This window comes from Mya arenaria, chromosome 4 (genome assembly GCF_026914265.1).
Source record: "Mya arenaria isolate MELC-2E11 chromosome 4, ASM2691426v1".
In the NCBI taxonomy this organism is placed as follows: Eukaryota; Metazoa; Mollusca; class Bivalvia; order Myida; family Myidae; genus Mya; species Mya arenaria.
Genome location: NC_069125.1, coordinates 54,842,018 through 54,861,357, shown reverse-complemented (window position 1 = coordinate 54,861,357; position 19,340 = coordinate 54,842,018). Strand labels below are relative to the sequence as shown.

Sequence of the window (19,340 nt, the reverse complement as noted above, 5' to 3'; positions counted from 1 at the left end):
CTCCGCAGGGCGGGAATTTTAGCTGGGGTTGGGTGGACCGAAAGTCAAAGTCCCCGCTATTCCCCGGACCTGGGGGGGGGGGCCGTGGTTACAATTGACTGGTGAATAACAACAGTGTACACCCACACCCACCATCATGAATTCCTGGATCTGGCCATTGTATATATATGTTTGCCAATTGGACAATGACAACGGATTTTCTTAATCAAGTTAACACAAATAAAAGTACCGATACTGATCACTATAACTACTGATAATACTGTTCACTGTATTAACCAAAGACACAGCAGTCAAAGACAAACGACTGCCTGGGATCAAAGAGTGAGAAACACCACTTACTAGAGGCTACAAGTAAGTTATTTTTAAACATTTGTTGAAAAGTTATGCAGCATGAAAACAATTCTTACTAAACATATATTCCGTCAATAAGAATTTCTTCGCCAAAACAGCTGTTGTTGTTTACGTGCTGCTAACGTGCCCCGCGCGTTCTGAAAAACGTCGTCTGCAATGACGTAAATGTCGCGCACTGACTGAATCTTGGTCAAACAGGCGCTTTTGCTGAAGCGTCTGGGGGAAAACCATCCAAAAAACAATTGTTCTCTATATTTTAAAACCTATTATTGATGATAGCACATAACGCTAACATATTTTGCATTTAAGAAACATAGTCTATCTCTGATAAAATGTTTGGCATAATCGTTTCAGGACGACTGGTAAGGCAATTTGTCATACAATTTCGCGTGTGTAAATTCAACCTGTTCATCACTTCATTATTATTATTAGGGTGTCTTAACTTTTCTCAGTGTACAGCAAAATATCAGTCATGCAAAATTTTGCGTTTAAAGTTTGCCACCAAACCCTAAAAATGTGCTGAAGTAGTTTTAAATATTGAATAGTGTAGCTGTTGTTTGAATTATAAACGAACAGGTCAACATCAGCACAGACTGGCAACTATCACGTGTGATTATGCTTTATCAAGTGATATAAATAATCAATTAAAGCTGTCCATATTTGATTTACGACCGAATTCGCTTTGAAATTTGACTTGCTAAATGCGAGTGAAATATTGATATTAAAGGTGACGTTTTCCAGAACACACAAATTTCTGCTCGTGGAATATGCTAACTATTAAATCAAAAGTAGAATATTTGGTCATTCCCTAAGGAAAAAATGCCAAGGCCAATATGAAAACTGCCATGGTCACCAAATAGATGTGAATTGCGCCTATACTGTAAGTAAACATGACCAGTCTCAACTTCTCAAAAGTCTTCTGGGCAATATCCGTATTGGTTCTATCTTCAAAAAGTTTTTTAGCATGATTTGATTACAGACAGTAACGCTATGTCATCAGCTGATTGAAAGGTCTCCGTAAAACGTAAGTAAGTAGCGATGCCAAGTCAATTGTAGTAATCTCCCCTTATGAATCTCATGAATATTAATTTTTCACGGAAGGCGACCCAATACTGGTACCGATTTTATACACCCTTAAAAACACATATATCAACATTTGCAGAGAACCATGTGGCTATTTATAGTTAATTAGATGATGAAATATTCTGGAAACCAGTCAGAGTTCACTGAAAACATGGTTTTTCTAAAAGAAAAACGAAAGTGAAAATGTGATTAAACGTTTTTTTCATGTTTTCAGGCAAGTACAAAGGATTATTTGGTTTGTTTTTAAGCATGGGATGAATCTCTCATAGTTTTTTATCACTTTTGATACAAAAACAACTGGACTATGAACGTTCTTAGACCATTTATAGACTTCGCCAAAATGTAAACAAAAATCCAAAATGGCTGCCGCAAAGTGAAACTACAGTTTTCACTTAGTCAGATGCTTGATGATTAATGCATGAAACAGTTGCTGACAGCTTCAAACTGCAAGTACACCCTGTGTAAATAGGTGTTAGCATTCAGAATGAATACATTTTATGTCTATTCTTTAAGTAATTGTAAAATAAACAATGTTTTTTCACAAAGTTTGTGTTTGTCCCCAGTTTCATAACGTTTCCTTCTCAAATATGTCTACAGTATGTAATAAAGAAGTGTTTATATAAAATAAAGCCCGAGAAAATGCCAGATTTAGGTTACATCAGTAGTTTTCTAACTGAAACGTTGTTTTTGTGTAATAAGAAAAGATCAGATAAATTTTATTCCAATCATGGGTCATGTTATTTGAAATATAAATCACAGATTACATAATGTAGAAAATAAATTGATACAGTAAGGCAACACATTTAGTGAATGCAAATAAGGCTTCATTTTGATTTTTTTTAAACACAAAAAACATAAGCTTATTTGGAAAATTAATAAGCATGTTTCCCATTTCCTTTTTATGCCTTAAAGTAATGTAAATGTACTATTTAAATCCAGAGTTGATGTTTATATGTGATTATAACTTACAAATGGGAATCATGTTTATAATCAACCACAAATTAGTATTTATAAAACATTTAACAGGAGACAACAGCAAAAAGAAGGAATTCACTCATAAATTGACAATCATTATTATATATATTATAATATTAATATGATAATTGGTTTGATCAATATACCATTATTAAATAGCAGTGTAATAAATAAAAAAACTGTAATTGCTATTAATGTACAACTCGTTTCAGTTTGTAACGAAACTGTTTATTTATTTTAGTTTGTTTATTTGCTGTGTTTTATTCAGTTTATATGTTTGCATGTAGTAAAAAAAGCCTTTTGGGCAGTTCTACATGCCTTACAATGAAAATAAAAACTTGGGTCAGGATTTCGTGACTTTTCAGTTAGTGCATTTTAATGGCGGTGAAGGGTGGCTGCATACAAATTGCCATATCTTCACTTTGAAATGAGATATTAGAATAATTCTTGCATTTTTATTCTCACAAAATATGTATATTCACAGAAATGTAAGGTTTTACCATGTCAAATTATTTAAAAAAAGTCATGTTGCAATGCTAATGTAAGCCAAGTGTGCTTCTCATCACATAATAAACAAACATGGACAAAAAGGTATTATATTTAACCTCCGAATTGACCATCAGATAATCCAATGCTCATGATTTGCTTATTAGCTCCATCTTGGATTTGTAATATAGAAAGGGCACTGTGATAAAGTTAATGTAATCATAAGCTGCTCTTTCACAGATTGATCGTTATGACAGTTTTTTTTTTTTTTTTTGTCTTTAAATGAACTCATTTTGGTGTAAATGTCTTGAAACTAGTGATATACATGTAAGACAATTCTTCCAACAGAGAAGGTGGGTAGTGAAAAAAAAATTATGTTAAAGCTGCTCTTTCACAGATTGATCGTTCTGACAACTTCTTTTATTTTTTTGCCTTTGAATGAGCCCATTGTTGTGTAAGTATATGGAAACTAGTGATATAAGACCATTCTTCCAACAGAGAAGGTGGGTAGTCAAAAAAATTGTATGTTGAAAGTGTTTCTTACGTTTTGTATCATATGGTGAAAGGCATTAGTAGAATCCCCAAAATTATGTCTAATTGTTTTGTCGAAGAAGGTTGTGAGCAAATAATCTACACTGTGGCCACATTTTTAGCATGACTATTCGAAGAATAAGGAGGGCTATACTACTCGCCCAAGAGGGTGTCCGGTTAAAGCTTTAGGGCAAGTTGGGATTTTCACTTATAAGTCCAATACCCTTCATTCAATTCACTTAATACTTCACACAGTTCTTCACCGCCATCACATACTGAGGTAAGGTAACTCCACACGATCCTTTATACAAATTATGGCCCCTGATTGACTATGGAACTTAAGTTAAAGTTTAAGGGCGGGTTAGGATAATTATTAATAACTTCTATACCCTTTATTCAATTGACATAATACTTCACACAGTTGTTCAGGACTATCACACAATGAGGTAACATAACTCCATAGTATCCTTAATACAAGTTATGGCCCCTGATTGACTTCGGAACTTAGGTTAAAGTTTTAGGGCAGGTTAAAGTTTTAAGGCAAGTTTGGATTTAAAAAAAAAAAAGCACTTCTATACCCTTCATTCATTAACTTAAAACTTTTCACAACTAATGATAACCATCTTACAATAAGGTAACATAACTCCATTCTAACCCTAAATATAAATTATGGCCCTTTTTTATGCCCCCGAAGGTGTTTATTCACAATGGAATGCTGCATATAAGGACATAAAGTATAGGTTGTCTTGTCCTGGCTGTAACTTTCCCTTGTATGGACAGATTTTAAAATAACTTGCCACATGTGTTCGGCATACCAAGACGACGTGTCACGTGCAAGACCTGTGTCCCTACCTCTTAGGTCAAGGTCACACTTAGTTTTTATTCACAATGGAATGCTGCATATAAGGACATAGAGTATAGGTTGTCGTGTCTGGGCTGTAACTTTCCCTTGTATGGACAGATTATAAAATAACTTGTCACATGTGTTCGACATACCAAGACGACGTGTCATGTGCAAGAACCGTGTCCCTACCTCTAAGGTCAAGGTCACACTTAGGTGTTTATTCACAATGGAATGCTGCATATAAGAACATAGAGTATAGGTTGTCGTGTCCGGGCTATAACTTTCCCTTGTATGGACAGAATTTAAAATAACTTGCCACATGTGTACGACATAGCTAGGCGCCGTGTCTCGTGCAAGACCCGTGTCCCTACCTCTAAGGTCAAGGTCACACTTAGGTGTTTATTCACAATAGAGTGCTGCATATAAGGACACAGAGTATTGGTTGTTGTGTCTGGGCTGTAACTTTTTCTTGTATGGACAGATTTTAAAATAACTTGCCACATGTGTTTGACATACCAAGACGACATGTCGCGTGCAAGACCCATGTCCCTACCTCTAAGGTGAAAGATACACTTAGTGTTTATTCACAATGGAATGCTGAATATAAGGACATAAGAATGTAGGTTGTCAAGTATGGGTGGTATTTTTAGCTCACCTGAGCACTTCTCTGAGCATGAAGTGCTCAAGGTGAGCTATTGTGATCGCCCTGTGTCCGTCGTCCGTCGTCAACAATTTGACTGTTAACACTCTAGAGGTCACAATTTGGGCACTATCTTAATGAAACTTAGTCAAAATGTTACCCTCAATAAAATCTTGGATGAGTTCAATATTGGGTCATCTGGGGTTAAAAACTAGGTCACCAGGTCAAATTAAAGGAAAAGCTTGTTAACACTATAGAGGTCACATTTATGACTGTATCTTCAGGAAACTTGGTCAGAATGTTAATATTAATACTCTCTAGGTCAAGTTCGATTCTGGGTCATATGCGGTCAAAACTAGGTCACCAGGTCAAATTTAAGAAAAAGCTTGTTAACACTCTAGAGGTCACATTTATAACTTTACCTTAATGACAGTTGGTCAAAATGTTTATATTAGTAATCTCTAAGTCAAGTTTAAATCTAGGTCAATTGTGGTCAAAAACTAGGTCATAAGGTCAAATCATAGGAAAAGCTTGTTAGCACTCTAGAGGTCACATTTATGACTGTATGTACATGGAACTTAGTCAGAATGTTTATATGGATTAGCTCAAGGCCAAGTTTGAATGTGGGTCATGTGCGGTCAAAAACTAGGTCACCAGGTCAAATAATAGGAAAAGTATTTTAACACTCTAGAGGCCACATTTATGACCATATGTTCATGGAACTTGATCAGAATGTTATTGTTGATGATCTTTATTGGATCAGGTGAGCGATTCAGGACCTTCAGGGCCCTCTTGTTTTATGTTCAAAGGTAATTTAAAATAACTTGCCATTTGTATTTGTTTGATCTTTAACTTTTCATGTACTAACCTTGTTCATAGGTCAATGTCACATTCGGGGCATTTGTCACATACTGTGACAGCTCTTGTTTAATTTTCTTTTTATCTCTTTTGACAGGCACATTTTTATATTCTTAGCCAGGTTTTCACAAAGGGAAAACAAGTTATTAGAATGACTTGCGTCAATGTTCGGGCAGGCTTGTGCGAGGGCAGCGTCAAAGTCACATATGTTTAGAATAATTTTAGCTAGGTTTTACATATAGTGACCAAACTTCGTATATAGGAAGCGTTTATGGAGACCTTTCATGGGATTGTGTTTGAGGCCCCTAGGATCAAGGTCAAGGTCAAAGCTACTATTAATAAAAAAATGGTTGGTGTTGAATAACTTAAGTGTCGACATATTGCAGGCAAACTTGGTATATATAAAGAGTTCATAGAGACCTTTCATGAGATTGTGTTTTGGGCCCCTGAGAGTTATGGTCACTGTTTACTTTTTAATATGACTTTTTTATCGCTTTCGACAGGCACATACATTATTGTATTCACTTCTAAGTCAAAGGGATGCTCTTGTTTATATTGACATAACGCTATTTTTTCTGAAATTATTCATAAGTAAGGATGATTATCATTAACATTTTAGGTTGCACAGATTGTTATAGAATAGTCTAAAGGCTGATGAGGCATGCACAACAGTTATTTACATTTGTATTGATGGTTATACATGTATATCTATCTGTTGTCATTTGGCTGGTAGAAGATATGATTTTTTTGTTCCATATTACCAATAGAGCAACCCTTTGCAAGAAGGAGCATCCAGAATTTCTCTTCTGTCTGTCTTAACATGGACAGATCCAGAGGAGGCTTGATATATATATATATATATATATATATATGTAATATGTACATATCATTAAAGGTGCAGACCAACGAAGAGCCAGTGAGTGAAAACAAGGTGATTTTCAACATCCCAGATGCAGACAACATAAATCACATCGTTGTGTTCATGACTGGGCAGATTCCATTTCCTGATGGTTTTGGTGGGGCAGGTAAATGCAAACATTCTTTTTCATTATCTTTGAAATCATTATTTGAGAGTCTTTGCATTTTGGTTCATTTTTTGTTCATTTGTAGACAAAAAGCTAACAATTCAAGCTTAATCATTTCAAATTTTCAGCCCAGACACAGATATCTTTGTGCATATATGCAGCATTCCATAATGATTAAACGTGAAGTGTGATCTTGGAAGTAGTGTCGTGGGTCTTGAATGCGATACATCGCTTTTATGTACCATACACATGAGCCAAGAATTTTTAATATCTCTCCCAGCATGACAAAAGTTAAAGCCTGTACAGGGTACACTAGACGCATGGACAGCGATATTTTAATATGCCCACCAACAGGGGCATTGCTATTTCAATTAAAGTTATGTCCAACCCTTTTGCCAAATATTTCAGTGTACTTCTCATGGCCAAGTCCAGCTGGGCAGACATGGATTTTACTAGGCCATATCACCAACAACAAACCAAGTGCAATTTTCAAGATAACAAATCTTAAACATTCTGGTAAGTCCAGTCTTTTTAAAGAACTGCATTTCTGAAAAACATGAATATTGTGCTTTCAACCTCCATTAATATCATTTTTGTTTCTTTATTTCTTTCTTCTATATTTTTGAGGGGTGAAGGGGGGTGTTTTACATAAAAGTCATAATACATATTGTGTATTATCTTTTTACCTAATATTCAACTGATAATTTTTTAAAGCTTATATTGAGATGAAAATAACACAAACTACAACAATAGGTATTTAGATATTCTTGTTGTGATAACTGTGTTGAAACATAATGTACAACATAAAAGTACAAAATTTTAATCTCATGTTAGATGCAACCAGCAGCAACCATCCATTTGGCCAGATGACAGCCCAGACCCACCTGGCCCAGATTGGCATCTCGGTAGAGCCTGAGTCCCAGCTTGCCCAGCAGACACCTGCATCAATAGCCAGTACATCTGCTGTAGAACCTTTCGTAGAGTTTTCCAAGAAAATGTGCGAAAATGTCTACAACTTCATGTCCTCCTTTGCTTTAACTCAGCCCCAGATGACCCCTAATCCCACAGAGACATTTGTTCCACTGAGTAAGCTTTCTCAGTGGTATGAAAACTTCCAACGAAGACTTGAACAGAATCCATATTTCTGGAGGTCATGACATTGTGCATGCTATTGTGTTTACAGAAAGGCTCACTGTTGTGAATATGCAATATTTTTAAATGATGTCAGAATTTTTTTTATCAGTTTTCATTGCCCTGTCATTTGTTTGACGAAATATGAGATCGCCCATTTTGGGTGATGTTTGGCATTGGACCCAGAAATGATCTTGTTTGTGTTCAGACATAGCAATGCTTATAAACCTAATAATCACAAAACTTGGCAACAATGTTTTAACAATGTTCACGATTAAAGTGCTGTGAATGAGATTGAAAACCATTTAAATAACTGTAGTCTGTAGTAATTTTAGAGTTATGGTCCTTTAATTTTGGAAATTGGACCTAATTGAATAAATGTCCACTCCTCAACTTAAGGGACAGAGTATTTTGTAAACAAATTTGATACAATCCTTATATGCATTATAATCAAATTTTTTTGATAACCAGCCAAGTTACTTTAGTCTCTCTGGAGTTATGGTCCTTGAATTTTCAAAATTGAACGAAATTCATCTGCTTCAGCAAAATGAAGCTCGTTGTCTTTAATTTGAAACAATTTATTTGGACATAAAATCTCAATGAATTTGATAACCATAAAGCTGCACTCTCACAGATTGAACGTTTTGACAATTGTTTTTATTTTTTTCTTGGAACGAGCCATTTTTTAGCAAAAATCCATGGAAACAAGTGATACAAGAGTGCTGACAAAAAAAATGAATCGCAAATTTTTATATTGCAGTTCAAAAATTAATGTTTTATGCAATTTTCTTAAACCGTATGTAACGATTAAAGCCATTAAACATTACTTTTTGAACGGAAATAGGCAAATCTGCGTCTGATCTTTTATCAGCAATCTTTTATCATTGGTTTGCAGATGTTTATGCAAAAATTTACCCTTTCCAAGACAAAAAAAATAAAAAAAGTTGTAAAAACGGTAAATCTGTGAGAGTGCAGCTTTAAGGTATTTTTGTCTTTTTGGAGTCATGGTCCTTGACTTTTAAATTTTTGAATTCACTGCTCATTTACATAAACAGTATTTAGCTTTTGGTATTATTCATAATGTCTGAAATTAGTTCAATATCAAGCAAAGTTATTCAAACTTTATAATGATTATCCTAGATTCGCATGCTTTGGACTTTTGAACCTTTTGTTGCCAAATATTTGCAAAATGTCTAATAGTTGCCAATATTGGTTTACTATCTGTATGGGCATAATATCGAGACTGAGTGGGATCCCACTCCAATGGCTTTAGATATTTGGAGTTATCTCCCATGAATTGTCTGTAACTGCTTACCACATACTGACAACTCTTTTGACAGGCGTTGACAATTCCTTTTAATGGCACTCTTGTTCTTGTATGTAACTTTATATATTATTGTTTTCAATTAAACTGTATTGTAAGCCAAGGGTTGCTGTCCCCCAGCTACATGTAGCTTATTTGATCCTCAGATTCTGTGAATTTTGAATGTAGAAATATAAATTGTATTGTAAAAGATTTTTATATACATGTATGCTTATGTTCCTTTTATTACACAACAGTGGTCGAAATTAGCACAAGCCCGCAAGCCCTGCACTGATAAAATGACACCTGGGCTTGCTCAAATTCTGAATTTTATATAGCAGGGCTTGTTCAAAAATATGATTCTATGCAATAGTATAAGAATTCGGGCTTGTTCATCCAAAAGTCTAATTTCAATGACTGACACAAGCATTTTTTTAGTAATCTGGTTGTTGCATTTTCCTGCAATCGTTATGTTGTGGTCTTTTTTTTTTGTAATAAAGGAAAGGAGAGATTTGTAAATGTTGTAAATGATAAATGAAAGAAAAAGAGAAAGAACTTACAAATATCTTCCACTCTGTCTGTGACCTTCACTGGAAAGAGGTGACAATCAGTTACGTTATCAGCAGCTACATAGAGTGGATTATCAAGAAAAACCCACACATTACACATACATGCACTGGTAGCCATGAAACATAAATGTCACATTTATTAAACAGTGGAAATAGGACTAAATAAATTCATATCACCACAGCTCCACTGTACTATTCAGGGATGCAGCTGGACTAATCATGATAATTGTTCTGTAATCATGAAATAGGAAATTCTTTGTTGTAATTTTCGTAGATTTGTATTCAACTTAAATCAGGTTTCAAAAATGAGATCTTATATACCTTGCTTTGTAGTATCTGTTTCAGAGCTATTTGTATGAATTATTAAAATTGACCCAGTACCTGTTTGCTTTATAGATTGTTTCCCAACAATATGGATCTATTAATGACAAATGTTGTACATTTTTAACAAATTGATTGTGAATGATAAATTGTTCAACAATTGTGAATAAAAAAGAAAAGAAAATGGTATATTTGTTTTAAAACTTGTTACATGTATACTTGAAATTTCAAAGAAAAAGAAGAAACTTCTTTTGTAAAGAGTGGAAAAGAAAATGAAATGAAGTGGAACTTTTTTGAACGATCCACTGTTTCTTTAGCTATATTTCACTGCAATATCTGTGTTTGGTGCATTTTGCTCAATTGTTATAAGTGTTGGTACATATACAATTTCATAAAGGCAATTCATTTTCTTGTGTATAATGTTTGCAGATACAATGTTATGTTATGTTAAAGTGTTAGGTAAGGTATTCTCTGTGCAAAAGCAATGTTAATTATTGTGTTTAGATGTTTTACTAATTAGTATTTTGAGGTAAGTCTCCATTCAAGTGTTCTTGAAGAGTATTCAGATTAATTTCTTTTGTTCTTGAAGAGTATTGTGTAGGATTAATGTAAGTATTTCTCCAGTGTTAACGTATTATATTATATAATTATATCTTAATTAACACTAAGCTGATAGCAATAAACTACGCCTACTTTGTCATGTGACCCCTTTCTTAGGTTGGGTCCTTCGCCAAATATGAAAAGCAGACGATAAGAATATATACAGAAGTTATACTTGGAAATTAGATAAATATAGCATGGAATGTGGTAAAAAATTAAAACAAGCATAACATTAAATTGTGGTTGATTAGTTTTCCTTTTTTCCTTTAGGGAATTTAACAAAAAAAGTTGACGTGTTTAGAAAAAAATGTCAAAACTCTATGGGTTTTGCTGTAGTTATTTTCTCCATAAATACTCACTTCTTTTTTACAAGTTTAATGAATTATATAATAACCTTTTTGTTTCTTTGCTATGTGTTAATATACAATTAATTTAATGCTTATATCAAGCAACAAATGTGTTTCAAGTGGTCATAGTCATAATCAATATGCGTTTTATTCTTTGACTTGTGTCATTCACATAATGAAAAAATCTGATTTTTTATCTATACAAATATTTTATTTGTAACCTTTAGTTATATGTGCTTTAAGATATCTAAACTAAATGATTTAACATTTTTCATTCATTTTTTTGTTAACTGAGATGTCTTTATCCCTAAAATTATTTCTAAACAAACTCAAAATAAATGAATATGCCTTAGATTTAACATGGAATGCAAAAGATTGAGACAATTTTCGAAATATAAATAAATCACGGCATATCGTCACTTTTATACTCTCATATTGTTTCCTAGCACTTTATGTAGTAATGACATGTCCTATTTTAAGAACAACATATTTTATATGTCAAGTATGTATGGTTAACATAAATGATTAGAAACTCTTGATGGTTACTAAAGGTCACTTTTGATTTAAACGAATACTAAAAATGCATAAATACAGCATCATGTCAGAATTAAGGCTTTTCTTATTTGTCTAAGCTCTCCCTCAGTAATGACAAACACATTTTGTAGTTTTATGCGAGTGTTTAACTTGGTTTATCAGAATGAAATCAAAATATATATATATAGAAAACAGCGTATTACACTACTGTTGATAAGTGCAGATTGTCGGAGGTCATGGTGGATAGCAACATGCAACTGATAAGCCTGCCTTATCTTGAGGCTCTTTGTTAGTTGTCATGTCAATTGCTTTGACTGAGTTACTTCTTTTATGTGGTTATATTTATTAGCTGAAATCCACTATATTTTTACTGTGCAGAAATGAGTTTCGTTGAAAAGGCATGTGTTACAGAATCTGATTGTACTGATTACCTCCGTTTTTATTGCAATTATATGTAATAATGAAATCTCATCCTGAGATAACGAGTTCTCTGTTGGGTGTAATTATATACTCAGTCATTAAGGGGCTCCATTTTCTTTACCTGATCAGATGTAGCAGTCAGGATCATAATATACCAACTGACACCATTAGCCTTTGATCAAGTAGATGGGTCATTGGCATGATGGGGATATGGGAAATTGCTCCAGCAGTGGTGATGAATTTATTTTGTATATTGTGTCCTACCTGGGCAAAGTTATATGTTGATCTGAGGGTTACCCAGTATATTATGAATTGGTTTTTCTCTTACTGTTATTATATGAATTGAGTCACTTAAGCATGTCTTATAATGCATGGTGTTATACATATTTTCAATTTATTAGAATAGACAATTTGAAAATATAATTTGCTAAGGCTTGTCCATGCGTAATAAAAGAACAAAATAATTTTATGTTTTGCAATCAAGTTATTTTGATACACATGTAAATGCGCATAACTTGCCTCAAGGTCAATGTTTAGTACGTAATTTGTTCTGTAGATTAGCCCTGCTGCAAATGTTTTGACATTGAAGTAAAGGTCATTGACAATGACACAATGAATCAAATTTGTAGTTCATATGTTATATAGCACTTTATCATTTGGAATCTTTAAATATTTAAGATGCTTGGAATGTGAAAAAAAAATATGTTAAGGTCATAATTAACTCTGTTTGAAAATTATTGATACCCATACAACATCTGCCAAGACGTACATAGTGTAAATGTTAATGTGTTGTCGGTCTTGATTGAGAGAACTACTTGCTACAATAACTAGAGAGACAATCCTTGCTATGGAAGAGCATCAGCTCGTAACATTTCTACAGTACTCTTTGCAAATGCACCTCGCATGTAGCAAACTGTTATGTACCTATTAAACTGAACTGTGCCATGCTTTTTGTGTTTTTATCATTTATCTTAGTGATAACTAAAAAACATCAACATTGGTATAAAACCAGTGCATTGTTACAACCACTGCAGATCAATGTGGTGCATTTGGATTTTGCCTTGAATGAGTTGATTGTCCTTTCTTTAAAGCTGCACTCTTACAGATTTACCATTTTGACAACTTTTGTAATGTTTTGTCTTGGAATGAGCTGATTTTTGCATAAATATCTGCAAACCAGTGATATAAGACTGTTGACAAATGACCAGATTGCAGATTTTCATGTTTCCGTTTGAAAATTAATGTTTTATGGCTTAAAGCGTTACTAACAGTTTAAGAAAAATGCATACAACTTCAACTTTTCTGCATCTGATTTTTTGTCAGCAGTCTTATATCACTGGTTCCCATGCATTTTCGCATAAATTGACTTGTTCCATAACAAAAAATTAAAAAAGTTGTTAATCTTTTCAATATATTCTACTGTATTTGTAGGACTGTTTTAAATACATGCAAGTGGAAAGGGATACAATATTTCATGGTTTCTGGCTCAAAATTCATATGATCTTACTTAAAAAATTAACATTTGCCTGGAAAATATTAGCCTGTGCCTTTGAACTGATTGGCATCGTTTGTTTATCATTCAGAGTGTTAACATTAAATATTGGAGGGCTGTTGTTTTACGCCTAGATTATTACAGAACATACCCATGTGTTAATGTAATTTTTTGAGAGCTATCATATGAACTGTTGATATTTTAAGCAATAAACGCATTGTCTGCCATTGTAATTAACGAAGTAGTTATTTCTATCTCATTATTTCTCGCCATGAGGTTGTGGTACAAGTATGTATACACTTGAAGAAATCTTAAAGCCATACAATTTATAAAGAAATTCTGGTAACATAAACTAATTGTAAAAGGTTGTGAAAGCACTTGAAACAAGGAACGTTTCTTTGAAGAGTGGCATGTTATCATTCTACCAAATACTAACTCTATATGATATACTATAATCTATTTTTCATGACACGATGCTGAATGATTTTTTTCTTCCGTTTCCAAGAATCCGGTGGAGGAACATGATTTATGTAACTAAACTGGGTTGGAATTTGTTCTCTAATGTATATTCTGGGAACATCATGTGTTGTCACCAATATGAATGTTGAATGGCGTTTTTCAGTTGCTGCTTAGTGTCCCAGAATCCAATGCGAAAATAATTATAGCAAAAAAAAGAAGAAGTTACACGAACGGCACGTAGTTAAACCTTTATTTAAATTATTGCTAGAATACTCTCCGTTCTCCGAAATCATGGCATTGACCAAATACGTATCGGAATGACTGCCCTGCAATTCATGTGTTGGCATCGTTTGATATCATATTTTCGGTGGTTTATCGTCAAAACAAAACAAAATTTTTTAATAAATAAACGACTTACAGCCAGAAGTAAATGAAATAATTTTAAGCTAACTTGTATAGCTGTGCATTTGTATATACTATTCGGTTAAAGCCTAGCACGGTTGTCGTTCGCCAAGTTCACATGTAGAACAGTCTTGAAAACTGGGTTAAATCTTCTGAGTATGCACCAGAACGCTTCTTCATCAATCATAGAACAAGATAAAAACTACATATTATTGTTTTCTCTTTTTCTTGAGCAGAAGCCGACCCAGCCAAGATCCCGTCAGTTTTGACACTCCTTGTTATTGTGTTGTACACTCACCTTATCCGTAGCAATGAAGTGTTTTAGATTCAATGGCTAAGTTTGAATGACTTGTTTGTTGTGTAATGTATATAGGGAGTTCAGAACGTCACGTCATTTATGTAATTGGTGCCGATTTTCGTAAAATATTTGTGTACTTTAAATTCGATTTTTTATACCAAAAGTAATTTGTTATTTAATAAATTTAGGTTCCCTGTCAAGATTAATTCATATTCTCCATTATAAAGAAAAAAACACTAAAATTGAATTATTCGTTGATGAAGAATCGATCAAAATGCAACACTATCGATTTCGCTACTGCACCGCGACCTCGTTCGCCCGGTCACGATTTTTATCTCGCTGTTGAATACTAGTGTTATATAACCAATTTTCCGAAGGTGTTCTCCCCTGTTAATTCTTATTTTTGACCAATCAAATGAAAGGGAATATTCAGATCTCGATTTTGACAGTTGAACAAATCGAATGCGTAAACAAACAACGAAATGGTGTTTAATTGAAGGCGAAAACAGTGAGAAACAACAGGTAAGATATTAATAAACAAAAGTGTTCAATCAAATACCAACACTACATTATATTTCCAACAAAAATATGCGGTTATTTCACTTTTTACGCTGTATTTTATACGTCGGAAAATTCATTTTCCAACCCCATTCGGCAATGTTTTGATTACGTTTCACGTTGACGTTTACCCCACCCAAATGAATTCACGTTCCGTAATATTAAAAGCATGTGGTTGTATTTTTCAGGTCTGGCGATCGGTGTTTAAAAGGAATATGTCAGAAGATCAAAGTAGTAAAATTGGATTATTAGGTATGGAATTTGGAAAACATTTATTTTATTGTCGTCAAAATGTTGAATTAATGACAAGTTGTTTCACTTTTCAACAATATAAGAATGTCTGAATGGTTTATTATGTAGACAGTGCTGCACTTCACAGTACTGTTCTCTGTCAACAAATGTTTTTGTTATTGCATGAAGTTGAATTCAAAATTGATGTTTTATCAATGTACACACCTGTTCGTACATTAAGAGGTATTGAAAGCTATATTTAGTTTCATTATCTTGTGCATGTTGTTTGTATTTTGATATAAGTACAGTTAACGAACTCGATGCTTTGTGGTTCGTGTATTTCTCTTTCAGTTCCAGTGTGCATGTCGTTTTCAAGAGTTCCTGATGGTTTGATTTTAATTTTCTTATATGATTATACATCTGTCATCATAATACATTTCTTGGATAAAATATAGCTAGTGGTATTTTTTTCAACTAAAATAAATCAGTGCCTTCATTTATCAATTAAAAACCAATTAGAGTGTATATATATGAATTATTTTTAACCATGTGAATTTTTTGTTGTTGTACGGATATATGAAATCTTGTGCAACAAAACATCTTTATATCTCGATGAAATAAACATTTTTAATAAAGGGGCTTGCTCATGTTGTGGCAACAAAAATTAGTTCTCCCAGTAATGCATCTGAAAACATATTAAAATAAGTTTACTCTTTGGTACCGAAATTGCAGAATAAATAAAAAGTATAAACAGCCAATATGGTTTTAGTCGAGAGCGGACCCAGGCTGGTACAGTCAATTAATAGTAAGATAACGGATTATAACCACTCTGCCACAGATACTCATTAACAACTTGTTGGATATTTTAACCATAATGCAATATATTGAAAACATAACATGATAATGTCAATCAATCAATCACACTAGAGACATTCATGAGTCTTGTAGCTTGAAGAATAAGGATAAGTATACAACTCACCCTAGCACCGGCGTCACACTTTGGTTTATGTTTTGAATGTAAGCACCTTTAAGTCATTATCTCAGTAAATACATCATTTATTGCATTGAAATTTGGATATGTATCCCCAACTATCTCACCTATTAAAGTAATGAAGTTAGATAACATTAACTTTTCAATTCTTACACTGAAAAGCGGCGGAATAGTTGAGCACGCTGTCTCTGTGTCAAACCATGAGCGATCCCCTTTAATAAGTGGGAAAAAATACACGGTACCACATTTGATGTTATTCTGTGAGTAATTTTCTGTTAAAGACTAAATTAGATTATAGGACAAGCTGCTCTCTCACAGATTGACAGTTATGACATTCTTTAATTTCTTCAGATTATTTTAAGTTGTCAAAAAGGTAAAGCTGGGATGTTCTCCTTGATGAGGTCTTTACAACATTTTTAAAGTGAGTCACATGGGATCAAAAACTTGGTGAAAAGATCAAATCTTAGAAAAATATAGGGAACAAACTTAAGGCAATATATCTGGTCCAATATTAATAAAACTTAATCAGAATGTTTTCATTAATGAAATGGTTAATAAGTTTTAAACTAGGTCACATTGGGTCAGAAACTAGGTTGATAGATCAATTCTTAATATTCTTAATATATAAATTCAACAAATATGCTTGATCTTTCTTCACATCTTCATTTAATTGCAGCTAGTTAAATTCATTGTTGACCTAAACTTTTTTGTTGTTCTAGGTCCACCATTGAACAAGGAAATTTTAGAAATCTGGGAGAAGTACAGTCAGCCTGCTGCAGTCAGAAAAATTCAAGAAGAGTTTGAAGTGTTGCGATCATCACCTGAATCATGTCTCAGAGTGAAGATGTTTCGTTTAAGTCAGAAATGCCAGAAGTTAAGAAAACAAAAGCGGGATGGTGAATTGCGTTCTATTTTGCAATCGGGTTTTCATGCACCTGAAAAAAAGATCACTGAAGATGTAACGCTTGCAGATGAAAGCCAAATAAGACAAGTGCAAGATGCTGCAAGGAAAGTTGTTCAGGAGAACCACAAGTTGAAGAGAGAAATAGAACATGTTTAAGATACAAATGAAAACCTTTCTTTTCAAATTGAACTTTTTGGATAGTCTCCCGGATCCGAATGACCTGCTGAAGAGTGTAGCCTTTGACATTCAGGAACAAGTTTTTTTGAGCAGTGTTAGAGCACTAGGAATTATAGACAAACTAATAACAGGGCCCTTCTGGAGAGAAATTGAACGCAAAAGAAACATCTTAGACCTGAATCCCCTATTAGAGGTCCTTCAACTGAAGTTAGAAGAATATTCAAAAAACTCATCTGCACTGCTTAAAGGAGAAACACCATTCCCAGATGAAATGCTGGCGAAAGATGAGGTGTACCATTCACTCTTCGAATTTGAAAATGCAACGATTGAGACATATACTCAAATGGCATTAGAGCTTGCCACAGGGGGCATGCTCCTTATTCTTGAACGACAAGTGAAAGACCAATTAAAAGGTGGCAAATATTACAGCCCAGACAACAATGAACGACTGAGAGCGGCAGCAGTCCCAACTACAAATTCATGCTCGGAAAGAGATTTTGCACAGCTGGATGTCCTTATGAGATTGAAGCCTGCTGCATCAATTGAATGCCTCGAAAGCATAATAATGTGGACCAACAATGAAACTTCAGCATAGCTTGCAGATAAAACAAAGGCTGAACGGGAAGATATAATTGAACAAGCCAGAAAAGACACTGAACAAATGCAGTTAAAAATCAAACAGAAAAGAAACAAACTGATGTCTGAGAAGCTTAAAAAATTACAAGAAAAACAGGACAGAAAGACAAAGAAGCAAGAAAAAGAGTATGTACAAACCATCAAACTAACTGATAACTTGACAAGATATGGTGGATTGTGGACGACAATGAATGAAGTTGATTTTCATTTAAGCCAAGCAAAAAATGAAAACAACGCCACGGAAGCATTAGTTGGCCAACTTCAGTTTAGGAAACAAATTCTTAAAAGCTGTGGATCAAAAGAGCTTTTCCAGAAACAGTATAAGGGAACAAACTTTTCAGTTGACCAGCTGGAAGAAAATTTGAAAACTATAATTGCTATAAATGCAAACCTTGAAAACAAAGATCCCCAAGAAAACCGACCTATAACATACACCAATATAGACTCTGCGAAGGAAAATGTAATGGAAGAAAAAAGTTTGCTTGCAACAAGAATTAAGTCATCTAGACATAAACTGAAACTTCAACAGCAGAAAAACCTACTTCCTAAGTTCATTGATGAACCACATCTGTTCGTTGGAAAGTCCATTCAGCAAAAGTTTAACTTTCCTGATTCAAATGAAATTGAATGGTTTAATGGTGAAATCTTAAAACTTATTAATATAGATGGTTTAAATTCTACATACCAGGTCAAATATGAAGATGGTGAGCTTAGTTCTTACAATCTTTTGGTTGATTTTGAGAAAGGGGACGTTATTATTTTGTGACATTGTTCTAGTGCTATGGACATATAAACATGTCAACAAAACTGTTTTGTTTACTAAAGACAAAAAACTTTTTTGGGTATGTCTTCTGCTACTGATCTTTAATACTGAAATGTATTACATGCAATCATTTGATGTGATTTAATGTTTACACACTGTATATATCATGTATGTGACATATAGAATTAGTAAGTTATCAAATATTACCAGTTTAACTTCAATAATAATAATTGATACATCTTAAAATGGAAATACTTAATAAACATTAAGTGGACGTATATTAAGTTAAAGCTTACAAAGACTTGAAACATACATAAGACATAAATGAAACAATGAACACCATCCATTTTCAACTATTGCCTAATAAAAACACCCACATTTGCAACAAAAATGTATTCTCTTTAACTATTA

At 33.6% G+C, this 19,340-nt stretch overlaps 2 protein-coding genes across 3 annotated transcripts; both read left to right on the top strand.

The window, feature by feature from the left end:
• Nucleotides 1-297: 297 nt before the first annotated feature.
• On the top strand, nt 298-13,737 carry LOC128230507 (protein Hikeshi-like). Of its 2 annotated transcripts, none has more exons than XM_052942832.1 (4): nt 298-351; nt 6,664-6,793; nt 7,202-7,309; nt 7,628-13,737. In XM_052942832.1, exons 2-4 carry the CDS (start codon nt 6,751-6,753, stop codon nt 7,948-7,950), a joined length of 474 nt encoding a protein of 157 aa, XP_052798792.1. In that variant the 5' UTR covers nt 298-351; nt 6,664-6,750; the 3' UTR covers nt 7,951-13,737. The 2 variants fall into 2 exon arrangements, with proteins under 2 accessions (XP_052798792.1, XP_052798791.1); XM_052942831.1 differs by lacking the exon at nt 298-351 and adding an exon at nt 555-713.
• A 1,394-nt stretch (nt 13,738-15,131) lies between these two features.
• LOC128230922 (uncharacterized) lies at nt 15,132-18,615 on the top strand. Its single transcript, XM_052943349.1, has 3 exons — nt 15,132-15,191; nt 15,416-15,479; nt 17,169-18,615. Exons 1-3 carry the CDS (start codon nt 15,132-15,134, stop codon nt 17,507-17,509), a joined length of 465 nt encoding a protein of 154 aa, XP_052799309.1. The 3' UTR covers nt 17,510-18,615.
• Nucleotides 18,616-19,340: the final 725 nt, after the last annotated feature.